This window comes from Ictidomys tridecemlineatus, chromosome 16 (assembly GCF_052094955.1).
Source record: "Ictidomys tridecemlineatus isolate mIctTri1 chromosome 16, mIctTri1.hap1, whole genome shotgun sequence".
In the NCBI taxonomy this organism is placed as follows: Eukaryota; Metazoa; Chordata; class Mammalia; order Rodentia; family Sciuridae; genus Ictidomys; species Ictidomys tridecemlineatus.
Genome location: NC_135492.1, coordinates 17,337,221 through 17,350,020, shown reverse-complemented (window position 1 = coordinate 17,350,020; position 12,800 = coordinate 17,337,221). Strand labels below are relative to the sequence as shown.

At 39.3% G+C, this 12,800-nt stretch overlaps 1 protein-coding gene and 1 non-coding gene across 2 annotated transcripts; both read right to left on the bottom strand.

Annotated features, from left to right (window-relative positions):
* Nucleotides 1–2,562: 2,562 nt before the first annotated feature.
* Trnat-ugu (transfer RNA threonine (anticodon UGU)) lies at nt 2,563–2,636 on the bottom strand. The gene has a single exon. It is a non-coding gene; the product is annotated as a tRNA-Thr (tRNA).
* A 2,945-nt stretch (nt 2,637–5,581) lies between these two features.
* On the bottom strand, nt 5,582–6,535 carry LOC110597186 (vomeronasal type-1 receptor 48-like). Its single transcript, XM_078033643.1, has one exon. It carries the CDS (start codon nt 6,533–6,535, stop codon nt 5,582–5,584), a length of 954 nt encoding a protein of 317 aa, XP_077889769.1.
* Between the last annotated feature and the right edge of the window lie 6,265 nt (nt 6,536–12,800).

Sequence of the window (12,800 nt, the reverse complement as noted above, 5' to 3'; positions counted from 1 at the left end):
ACTTTGCTCTGCACATATACGAATACACCACAGTAAATCTCCACATCATGTACAAATACAGGACTGGAACCTAATTAGAATAAGACCTATTTCATGGTTGTATAAATATGTCAAAGTAGATGCTATTGTCATGTATAATTTAAAAGAACAAAAAATAAAATAAATATGAGCCGGGCACAGTGGCATACTCATGTATCTCAGCAGTTTAGGAGGCTGAGGCAGGAGGATCATGAGTTCAAATCCAGCCTCACTAAGAATGAGGACCTAAGCAACTCAGTGAGACCCTGTGTCTAAATAAAACACAAAATAGAGCTGGGGGTGGAGCTGGGTCAAGTGCTCCTGAGTTCAATCCCTGGTACCCCCCCAAAATAATTAATTAATAACAAGTGTGCATAAGCTATAAACATTCAAACCTTTGCATAATTACAGATCCAAAACTAAAAGAAAAAACAGGGTAAAAGAGGTGGAAAAATAATGGACTGAGTTTTTTTTTTACAAGCTTGATGAAAGAATATTGACCAAAAAAAAAAAAAAAGAAATGGAAGGAATCCTAGATCAAAATATGGTCAAAATGAATGGAAATCCTCTTGCTGAGACCAGGTTAAGAATTATACAAAATTCCTTGTAAACGTGAAAAAGTTGTAAGTATAGTTTCTGTTTCAGAATATTGACATTACCGATACTTTAGAATAAGTCTCCAGCAGTTCTGGGAGAAAAGAGAATGTTTTTTTTTTAAAGTAAAGAAATGGGGGACATTCATAGTGGTGCACACCCGTAACCCCAGAAAAAATCTTGACATCCCAAAAACTTGAGTTTAATGGGCATAAAATATTATTTTCCAAGTTTTAGGAACTTGTATTCCTGGATATTTTGTCACCAGGAATGGGAAACCACCACCACCTTTTCTCTTTAAGTATCCTTGCAACCTCACTGTCATGCACCTAAGTGGTTGAGTACCGGACTGACTCTATTAGCTTGTAATTTGTGAAATTAGTTTTGGACAAGAAATGCTTTGTGAGAAAATCCTAGCAAATATTTTTAAGTAATGCAGGGTTACCCTATGTAAGCTGAGGTTTTGATATAGAACCCAACTTCCTTCTAAGGTCTTTGAAACTTAGAAAAATTACACAAAGTACAGAGTCACTTATATCCATAGTATTTCTATTTGAGTTATGATATGGTCAAAAAAACACAAATGACAATGGCACTTTGCATTTAACCTGCCAGAAAGCAGGAGGTTGTCTTAAAAGCAGATGATGCCCTCCAAAATCAGCTCATCAGAGGCCATGGATAACAATGAAAGCATGTTGCTCTCAGAGACTCTGGAACCCAGAAGACAACGAGACCATATTTTAAAAAAATTAAATTTGTTTTAATTAGTTACACATGACAGTAGAAAACATTTATGCACTTTGGTATATTCTACATAAATGGGATACAATTTTTTTTCTTATTTTTTCTGAGTGTACATGTTGCAGAATCATATTGGCCGTGCAATCACATATATACATACAGTAATAATGTAAGTTTCATTCTACTATCTTTCTACCCCACATCCCCTCTATATCTTAAAAGTGTAAAAGAAAAATAAACAACTGTTTTCCTCCAAATGTTATACATGAAGACCAAATATTTTTCAAGAATAAAGTTGAAAATGACATTTTCCAGATACAGAAACCTGGATGTATTCATCCACAGGGCATACACAAATAGAATATGTCCAGGATCCAGATAAATCAAAACAGAAGTTGTCCAGGATTCAGATAAATGATAAATGATGAGAACCTAGACCTGTGGATTGAAGGGAAGCATCAAATACATGAGAAATGCCCAGGAGAACCCAAGACACTATGTTTTATCTGGGTGGCAAAGAATGGCAGCAAATATGTGTCCATCCATTCCTTCTGCTCAGATCCTGTTCTTTATTGGACTTTGCTTACAAAACACAAGTACAGTGGTGATGTTTATCAGAATTTCTCGAGGGCCGTGACAGGCATCCAACCAGGCACAGGGAACCTTCTACAGTCATGATGACCTTTCCTTTCACATCATCACCCTCCTGACTGCTGTGACAGGACCTCACCTCGGGGTGGCTCTGATTGGCATTTCCTTGAGAACTGATGGATGTTGAGCATCTTTTCTTTGCTCTTTGGCTACATACGTGTTTTTTTTATTGTTGGTCGTTCAAAACATTACATCTAATTTGATATATTTCACAGTTTGATTCAAAAGGGTTATGAACTCTCATTTTTACCCCGTATACAGATTGCTGAATCACATCAGTTACATCAATTACATTTCCATTGATTTACATATTGCCATCCTAGTGTCTGATGAATTCTGCTCTCTATCTTATTCTCTACTATCCCCCTTCCCCTCCCCTCCCCTCCCCTCTTCTCTCTCAACCTCCTCTACTGTAAAACAGGAAAGAATAATACAAGTGGAAGAAGTGTTTTACATACGTGTTTTTGCTTGGGTGAGATATCTATTCATATCTCGTGCTGTTTTTAATGAAGTTATTATTTTTTATTAAGTTCTGAGGTTTTAATAAAGGTTAACTTTTTGGGGTGCTGGGGACTGAACCCAGGGCCTTGTGCTTACAAGGCAAACACTCTACCAACTGAGCTATATCCCCAGCCCCAAACGTTTAAAATCAACCTCTTTCCTGATATATAATCTGAAAATGTAATCTTCATCCTGTGTGTTGTCTGTTGACAGCTGATTGTTCACCTTCCTGTACAGAACTATTGTAGTTTCATGTCATCATATTGCTGACTTTGTTGCCTGTACTTTGGGTGTGATATCCCAGAAAATCATTTTCTTTTCCAATGTCATGAAGATTTCCAACTGTTTTCTTTTGGCACAGATTCAGGTCTCACATCTACGCTTTCAAAACATCTCGACTTGATCTGAAAATGTAAGAACACACAAAGCTTCATTATATATATATATATATATATATATATATATATATATAGCTTCATAATATATTTAAAAATTGGGTGTGGTTCCATCAGCTTTGTTTTTTATCAGGGTTGATCTACCTATTTAGGATCTGGTAGGGTCACAAGTAGATTTTAGCTACCTCGTTTCCTATTTCTATAAAATATTCTCCTGAGATTTGGATAGGGATCGCATCTGTACATAACTCTGAAGGTATGGACATTTTGATATTGACTCTTTGCATCATGAATATGATGAATGGTTCCTCTAATTTATGTTTGCTTTAATTTATGTCATCATTATACTTTCTGGGTACAAGTGTTTTCTTTCCCTGGCCAAGTTCATGCCTTGGTATTTTGCTCTTTATAATGGTTTATTGTGGGGATTGTTCTCTGAAACAAAGCAGAATTCTTGGGATGTTGCCTTTGTATTGTGCTAAATGCCTTTCAGAATCCTGAAAGAAATTCTGTGGGATCTTTAGTGTTTATACATATATGAACATGTCACTCCTGAGACAACGTCTCTCCTTCCTTGGAATTTGTATGCTATTGGGTGTCCCTATAGATGATCTGCATGTACTGAGCCACCTGTGTCCCATGGATAAACCCCAGATCTTCACCATGGATGATGCTTTCAATTTGGAGGAGATCAAGATGGTTTGGTGCTAATTGTTCAATGTGTAGCCCTCCATCATGAATTTCTGTGTCTCTGGGCTTCTTTTTGGAGAGGTGGGGTGTCTTGGGTTACTGGTTCACTCTCCTCCATCAATAGTTGCTTTGTTCCACTTTCCAAGCTCAGTGTTCTGAAGTTGTGTGTGTCTAGGGTTCTCTTTTTTCAATCTTGTTGTGAATGGAGATGTGTTGCTTCAAGTCTCTGCGACATCCTCCTGATGCACCCCCCAAGTTCTAGTAGGTGGTACTTTGATCCTCGTTTTTCTCAAAGAAATTTCTTATTCCACTTGTGAGTTCTCCATGTGTGACTGGTTAAAAGGTGTTGTTTTATCTCCACATAAAACTTGGGATGGACAGTTTTAAGTCTTTATATTCACTCTATGGTGTTTGTTGATATACTTGACAGGATATCAGTGTCCTTAAGATTAAGGAGGCTTGTTTGTGACCTGGTGTGTGTCCTCTTGTGAACGCTGATCTCAGCACAACAGAGTAGTGTTTTCTTCTCTTGGTGGGATGTTCTACATGTCTCTTGGATCCTTTTGTCCTGGTTTACAGCTACACCTTGATGTGCAGTCTTAAGATTGTGTTGCAGTCATTGTGATCTCAGCTGCCCAATATCAATTGATTGAGGAGTTTAATTGATTCAAACTTAACACCTATTCATGATAACTTAAACAGCCACTTTGTTCTGTCCTGTAATCTTTTGGACCCCTTTCTCCTCTTTTCTATGTTTCTTTTCTGATTTTTAAAATGTTTAGTCTTATATTCTTTGCTTCTTTTACTACTTACATTTTTTATAAAGACATTCTATTTGAGAGTATTTTATATTTGGCTAATTTTTTTTAATTAAATAGAATATATGAAAAGTGCATAATTTTCACAGCACTGCTGTCATGATTGGTAAACTCCCACATGTGACTTACTGTCTAAACCTCGTATTCTGACTGCATGCACCTCTCACCCAGAAAGCCTCAACATGGGAGCTACCCACTGCAATGCTGAACATCTTTTGAAGGCTGAGAGACCCAGAGAGGGTTCATCTGCATGGGGAACACCTCTCCTTGGAGAGGCTGAGATCAGAAGTGAGCTCCTCAAAACCAATCTTCACATCCCTGGGACAAATCAGCTCAGATGTTTCAAAGCTCATCAAATGACCCTGTGGCACGTTTAGAGTCTTATCCCTTACTTTATAGTTTCAGAAAGAATGTTTTCTACAACTGAGTTGATAATTAAAATACTTTTATGAGGATAAAATGTATACAACATAAACATTCTGACCACTTTTCAGCTTTCAGTAAAGTGTCCTGGAATCTATTCAAATTTTTGCACAAAAGTCACCACCACCCATGACAGCATTCACTTCCTAACTAAATAGAGGTTCTCCACATACCAAGGGATAGTGCCCCGCTTCCTCCTCTCTTGGTCTCTGGGACGCTCTTGTGTTCCTGTTCTGTCAATCTGGCCACTCCAACTCCCACCATCTTTAAGTACATTTATACAATGTTTGTTCTCTTGTGACTAAACCGGCTTCACTGAGTATAGTAACTTTAGAACTCAGCTATGCAGCCCCGTGTGTATTGTTTGTGTGCTGGATCATGTGATATTTTGTGGTAGAATATGTTTACAAATGTAGTTAGGAAAAATACAGATAATGGAGATGATGCAATATTTGATAACCATTGGAACTGTTGTGTATCTAAAAAGAGTTTGAAATAACCCAGGTTATGACAAGTGACATCCAACTCACAGGCCCCTATTAAGGATCCAGTGAGAAATATGACATTGCCATAATATCTCAGAGAGGCACTTGATTTTGCTTTCATTGATGTAATTGTCATCCCTGCATGTCCAAGTGGATGGTTTAACAGAGGGAGTGAGACTTTGCATTGTAATTAAACCAAAGACTCTAAACACTCTGTCATGATAAATCACTCCAAATTCAGCGCAATTTCTTGCCTTAACAAAACTTATTCACCACTGCCTACTGAAATGTTTACAGTCTTCTCCCACATGTATCTGAAAATAACAATTATACGTTTTTCAGTACAAATAAACACCAAAGGGCTGAACGAGGCATAGCTATGGGTCACGAGGATCTGGATACAGTAAAATATTGGATCATCTTTCAGTGTGATTCTTGCATAGGAGACTATGCTGTCCAAGATGGACATGACCACGAAGCAACTCATGAGCAGCAGGATTGTCTGGGTGGCCCTCAGTTCTGGAGATGACACTGGAGACAGGCTGCTGCTGTGGAGATGTTGGGACTGCCCCTTGTGCCTGCACAGGAGAGCCACCATGTATCCATTGGAGAAGGACATGATTCCTATAAAGGAGACTTCCCTGAAGGTCAGCAGGATGGACAAGCTGTGCCGAAGGAAGAAGGTCATGGGAATGAAGGAGCAGGATTCTGTGATGTACATAAAGTTGTCTGAGGTCCAATTGGGGGTAGCAGCAATGGAGATGAAGAGATGACTACTGAAGGATGAGTAGATGACCCACAGGAAGAGAAGGAAACACAGGTTGTGAAGAGAGGATTTATGTTTGAACCTTGCCAAGCAGGAGCTCCTGGGGCTGAGGGTGATGGCTTGGAGGACACTCAGCAGGCAGGTGGCACAGATGGAGAAGCCCCTCATCAACCTGTACAGGTAGATAAGCAATTTACACGTCAGGTCATCCCACCTGCCCCCCTGAGGTATAAAAATGTCCGAAGCTATGAAGCCATTGATGAGCAGAATTGCCAGGTGGATCAGGGCTAGGAGACCAATGGGCAGGTCAGTGGGCTTAGGTCTGTGCCCAGTAATGTGCAAGGAGATGTGAATGAGGAGAAGAAGAGCATTGGCTATGACCCCAACGCCAGTCACGGTGTACACGGTGTTTCTTATGTGAATATTACTGTACAGTCTGTTGGCTTTGTTCATCTTACAAGGGAAAGAAAAATATGGTGACCACAGTAACTCAAAAAAATGTCTTTTTTTTTTTTGCAAATCTGACCTTCTTCATCAATCTCAAATGAACACCACTTCCATTAAGAAAAACAGAATATTCATCCGACTGTATTTTTATTCCATATGAAAATTCAGTTCTAGTGCCGGGCACAGTGGTGTCTGCCTGAAATCCCAGTGACCCCAGACGCTGAGGCAGGAGGATCACAAGAGTAAAGCCAGTCTGGGAGTATTAGTGAGACCCTTTTTCAAAATACAGAATCAAGTTGTAACTTGGTGCTGGTGCACTTACCCACCAGGCAGCCCCAAGCACAAAATTAAAAAAAAAAAAAAACTATGTTCTATTCACACCCTAAAGAATGCATCTCCATGCACCGCCTTATCTTTATACCTTCCAATCTCACTGGGACCTCCACAGCGGCATACATATTGATATTTCAGTTTTTTTGTACATTAAGAATTGTCATCCAGGTGCCGTAGTGCACTCATGTAATCCCAGTGGCTCGGGAGGCTGAGATGGGACAATGGCAAGTTCAATGCTGATGTCACCAAGTTAGCAAGGACCTAAGCAACTTCCTGAGACCCTGTTGTCTCAAAATTAAAAATAAAAAGTGCCAGGGAATTTTTTTAAAATAGGGCTACGTCATGGCTCAAAAGAAGTGCCATCTATCTTAGAATATACTTCCTTCCTATTTCCTCATGTCTGAGGTTGTCTGGGGCAAGACAGGAGCTTACTTGATTAGCCTTTTTGTGATCTTGTCTGTCAGGTTCATAATAGGAGGTCTACAAATTGGGCCAAATTGCAAGGGTTGATTGCAAGAAACTGGAAGTGAGACCCTCCCAAACATGAGTGTGCACAGACTAGACCTGCACGGAGTTACTTCAGGTCAGTTAACTCTGGCTTATTTCCCACCATACCAAATTTTTGTAATATATAAACAATGTTGGTGTGAACTCTGATGTTGAACTGATTGAAGTTGCGAGTCGAAGCTGCCATTTACCAGAACTTCTTGTTATGCACCCTGGGATGCTGAGGTCCAGTCATCTCAGCTGTCCACATAAAGAGTCCTGTTATGTGGATCTTGCAGATACTATTTGGAAAAAAGTATAGTGTCCCTACAAACTTTGGAAGTGTTTGTGGCACATAATGAGCTCTCCAGAAATGTTGGCTTCTAATCTTATTATCATACAGTACTTCATTCACAAGACTTGGGAAAATCAATGCAGTTCCTTTAATAACAGATCAGCTGTGTCCATTCCTGAAAGAAAGACAAGAAAGAAATTACCGCAGGGTGTGAGGGTGCACACCTGTAATCTCAGCAGGTCAGGAGCCTGAGTGTGGAGAATGTAAGTTCAAAGCCAGCCTTAGACACTTACACAGGCTTTGAGCAACTCAGCAAGACCCTGTGTCTAAATAAAATATGAAAATAGGTGGAGATTTGACTCAGTGGTTAATTGCTCCTGTGTTCAAACTCCAGTTAAAAAAAATTAAAAAACCAACATAGTTGGATATTTGCACAATCCTGTTGTGAGGACTTGAAATTTTATGTCGGTCCTTGGAATCCTCTGAGGTGGCTACACATGTCACATTTTTGTTCATCCTCCAGCCAGAATAACTAGATTATGTTAGAATATTCTGGAAAAATTACCAAGAGCATAGTTTTTTTTTCCTTTTAAGACTTTACAATCAGAGTAATAAATAGAACTACATTTAAAACAGACCTTGTGCTGTTTTAAAACAGAGTTGGTGTTTCAAGGTTTTAATTAAAGGACACGTGTCCAGCCCACTCCTGAAAGATGAGCTCTAAGATGCTATCTCTATTACAAGTTCAAAGTGACATTGTTCTGGAATCAAATGCCCAAAACTAAAATTTATGTTGGAGAATTTGTTGAATGATCTACTGGAACAACATTTCTTGGAGAGTGTGTGCAATGCTTTTTAGGTTTCGTACATGAGTAAGAACATGCAGTGTTTGTCTAAAAGGGAAATTTTCTATACCATTAGGGAAAAAGTTCTTTATTTCCCAGATGCGGTGATAAGGAAAAATACAATTTTATTCTTCCACTTATTCAGTATATTCAGGATTGCTACCATGACAAGCCCAGAAATGACACTAGTAAGATCTTCCACAAGGCATACATGATCACAGGCACAGATGTTATTCCCTTTCATCTTTATACATAAAATTACATATATCTGTTCTTATCACAACTGTTTCATGTAGGTTAAATATATACTGATGAAGCTTTAAAGAATAACTTAGACATCTATTTTTAACTATAATCATTTATGTACAACATTTTTAAATAAAAATTTAAAATTTTAGTTCTAAAATTGTGTTCTCTTTTGTAGAGAGGGACATTTGTGTGAAATGGCGACTTTGCTTCTGTTGTGTTTAATTCATGTTAAAAAATGTGCAAGGCTAGCACACAGCATCGTAAAACCCTTTCAGTAACAAGTTAAAATCACCTAAAATTGGAGCATTCAAGGACAAGATTTTCAGTCTTACTTCAAAAAATGTAGTCGTGCAAACAGAAAGTTTTGGGCAAAGTAGGAATGAGAAGAAGTCAGGAATTTTCAAAAATATTTCGAAATTAAGACCCCAGTTCATTGTTGCTTTAAAATGACCAGAAAATCTTATTTGTCTGAAGGCAAAACTGCACAGTAGCAGAATGAAAAACGAGTCTACTTTCTCCAGAGCATGAAGGAGAGTGAGCAAACACTTTAAACAACAGAAATGGTGTAGACCCAGGAGCAATTTTTTATATATGAATCTATACAGATGTGAACAAAGAGTTTATTTTTCCTATCAGCAATTGAACCCAGGACTCCTCAACCACTGATACACAGCCCGAGACCCATCCTCTTTTTTATTTTGAGATAGAGTCTCACTAAGTTGCTGAGGGCCTTGCTAATTTCTTGAGGTTAGCTTTAAATTCACAATCCTGCTGCCTCAGCCTCCAGGACCCTGGGATTCCCGTGCCCATCCTTTATCTAAATTTCAGATCACATCATAATATAACAGCAAATCATACATCCAATACAGAAAAAATGATTCACTTAAATATCATACAATATGTAAGTGACTTTAAAAAGTAAGTAGCTACATCTGTGTTAACAGCACAGTTACATTAGTATGAGTTCTGGTGAATAAGAACCCTTTATAAAAATGAGCTAAAAGAAATTGTCCAGCATGTCCTCTCCCAGCCATCTCACCTGCCACTCACACCTGTCTAGCATAGAAGAGCCCAGAGGCTCAGTACCAGGATGAAACTTTCTGCTTCCCTGCAGGTTAATCAAGGGGCCTCCTAACCTGTGGCTATTAGCAATGTGATGGTATTCAGTTAACACGCTGTTCAAAGCAAACTACATTAGAAAGACTGCACCTTTCATGGAGAGGGACATAAGTCACAGGGGAAGTAACGTGGCCCAGGTGCAGTGGTGCACACCTGTAATCCCAGAATTTTGGGAGACTGAGACAGAAGTATCACAAGTTTGAGGCCAGCCTCAGCAACTTAAAGAGGCCCTAAGCAACTTAGGAAGACCCTGTATCTAAATAAAATATGAAAAGTGCTGGGGTTGTGGTTAAAGAGTCAAGCACTCCACTGGGCTTCATCCCAGATACCAAAATAAAATAATAAAACCAGCAGCAGCAAAGGAGCACACTTTGATTCATGGTTGCCACCTAGTTAAACTTCACCATAATTCCCATCGCTAAAGTAAGATGGACAAGTGAAATCTGGGAGGAGGACTCATCCTGCTTTAAGTGGGTTAGGATCTCAGGAAACATTAGGCAAAAAGTTATTCTCTGTGGCAGAGATCTAGCTGGAAAATTCTGAAGAGCACTAGGGATAAACAGCTTGCCCATCAGGGAGGGCACAGCCACCCACAGCCAGGTGCCCTGCTGGGTGATGAGCCACTGTGACATATATAAGCTACAGGATACAGAAGGAGAAAATCCTGGAGAATATTTGGGTGAATCAATGGCAGCTATTTATGGAAAATAAGGCTGAAAATAATCCATTGTTTCTGTAAATTGGAAGAATTTAAGTACAGCTCAGGTTTCACACTTACAGACAGACCCTAAGAATATTTTACATTCTTTATTCAGAATCATTAAAAGAAAAATTATTCTTCTAACAACAATAGGAAACAGCAGACTAGATTCATCAAAGACCCTAAGCTGTCATCACTGGGAAACCCAGACTTACCTGCAGGAGGATCTGTTCCCCTGATGACGTGAGGCAAGTCCAGATTGCTTTAGGAAGAAGAAAAGCAGATATTCATTTTTTTCTGGAAGTGCATTTGCATGAAATAGGACCTGAAAATACAAACAAGGACAGAATTAGTTTAGGATGTGGGGGAAAGGCACACTCATACACTGCTGGTGGGACTGCAGATTGGTGCAGCCAATCTGGAAAGCAGTATGGAGATTCCTTGGAAATATGGGAATGGAACCACCATTTGACCCAGATATTCCTCTCCTCAGTTTATAGCCAAAGGAATTAAAAACAGCACACTACAGGGACACAGCCATACCAATGTTTATAGCAGCACATTTCACAATAGCAAAACTGTGGAGCCAACCTAGATGCCCTTCAGTGGATGAATGGATAAAAAAAATGTTTCATATATAATCAAAGGCCTTTGTGACATTTTCATTATTACAGAAAGAGCAAACAGAATTTTTAATTGAATAATGAAAATAATAAAGATTAATGGACACAAATATTATTCTTACCTAGCTATGGATAATAATATTACCTTGTCATTGGGGAAGGAGAAGGACACCACAATTGGAATCATTGGTTTTTTTCTGGGATGGTGACACAGGACCACTGTCCTCTCACTTGAAATTTGCTCATTGGCAGAGCACCCACTATGGAGTGGCACCATTCACTTCTAAATTGTGTTATTAAATGTAGGACAAGAAAGATTGTATGGGAAATTTCAATAGATGTCTGTGGCCATGTGAGGTTGCCCTCATTACCATCTTGGCCACATAAAATTATGGTTTTTTATTCCTCAGAGTCTAGTAGTCACAGAGCAGTAATATTCTGTTTGTTCAGGAAGGTGAGAGAAGAAAATCTTAGTATATGTAGTACAAAGCAGACAGACGACTTATTACATCCCTGATTATTGGTTTAGGAGTAAATAGCATATCAAACAGGGAAATGCATATATAACATGAGCACTGCTGTAGTTTCTAGAAAAAAAATTAAGTAGACACCTGAGATAATGGCAATTCCTATTGAAAATAGACCCTAACTTTCTGTGTCTCAAAGGATGACGCAACCGAGGAAGATCTCCTTCCTCACATTTCACAGAGCACGTTAGTCTTCTTAAATATAGGGGTGAGAGCTGGCTGTCTCAAGCTACCAAAAATCTCACTCCTAGACCCAGTTTGCCCCTTGTAACCTCCTCATACAGGCCCCAGGTACTCACTCATTATCTCTGTGGAACGGAGAGACACTTACCTGGACGGATTCTGGGCACTTGGTGCTCCTGAGAAAAACCTGCATAGTTATAAGGAAAGGGTGCTGTGAGCTCATCTCTCTGCAGCCTGCAATTTTAGCATCTCTACTAAAGTAACAAGATCCCACTGGGGAGCACAGAACTATAGAGTCCCCAGTGGAACATTTTGCTTGTCCTCTTGATTTGATTCTATTCTGGATAACAACCATCTGGGGAGAGGTGCTCAAAATTTCCTATGAGTTTTCTTGTCAAAAAAGTGCATCCCAATCTTGTAGAGAACTCCAAGTTTTCTTACTTGGATTCAAAGTTAAAATTAACCAATATCGGGCTGGGGATGTGGCTCAAGCGGTAGCGTGCTCACCTGGCATGCGTGCGGCCCGGGTTCGATTCTCAGCACCAAATACCAACAAAGATGTTGTGTCCGCCGAGAACTAAAAAATAAATATTAAAAATTCTCTCTCTCTCTCTCTCTCCTCTCTCACTCTCTCTTTTAAATAAAAATTAACCAATATACTTTCCACATGTTGTGATGCCTGGATTCTGGGGGGGAGAAGTTCATAGATCCACCTGAGGCTCTGTAGATCCTCTCCCTGTGACTCCATTTTCACATGGACTACCTGGTTTCCTGACATTTCTGCTCACATACTCCGTGATTTTCATACAGAAAATTCCAGAATTCACACTGCATCACAGAAAAATGCTCTTGAAACACAACAGAAAAAATAGAGGTAGATGTGGAGGCTGGGCTTGAGGGAGCAGCAGGCA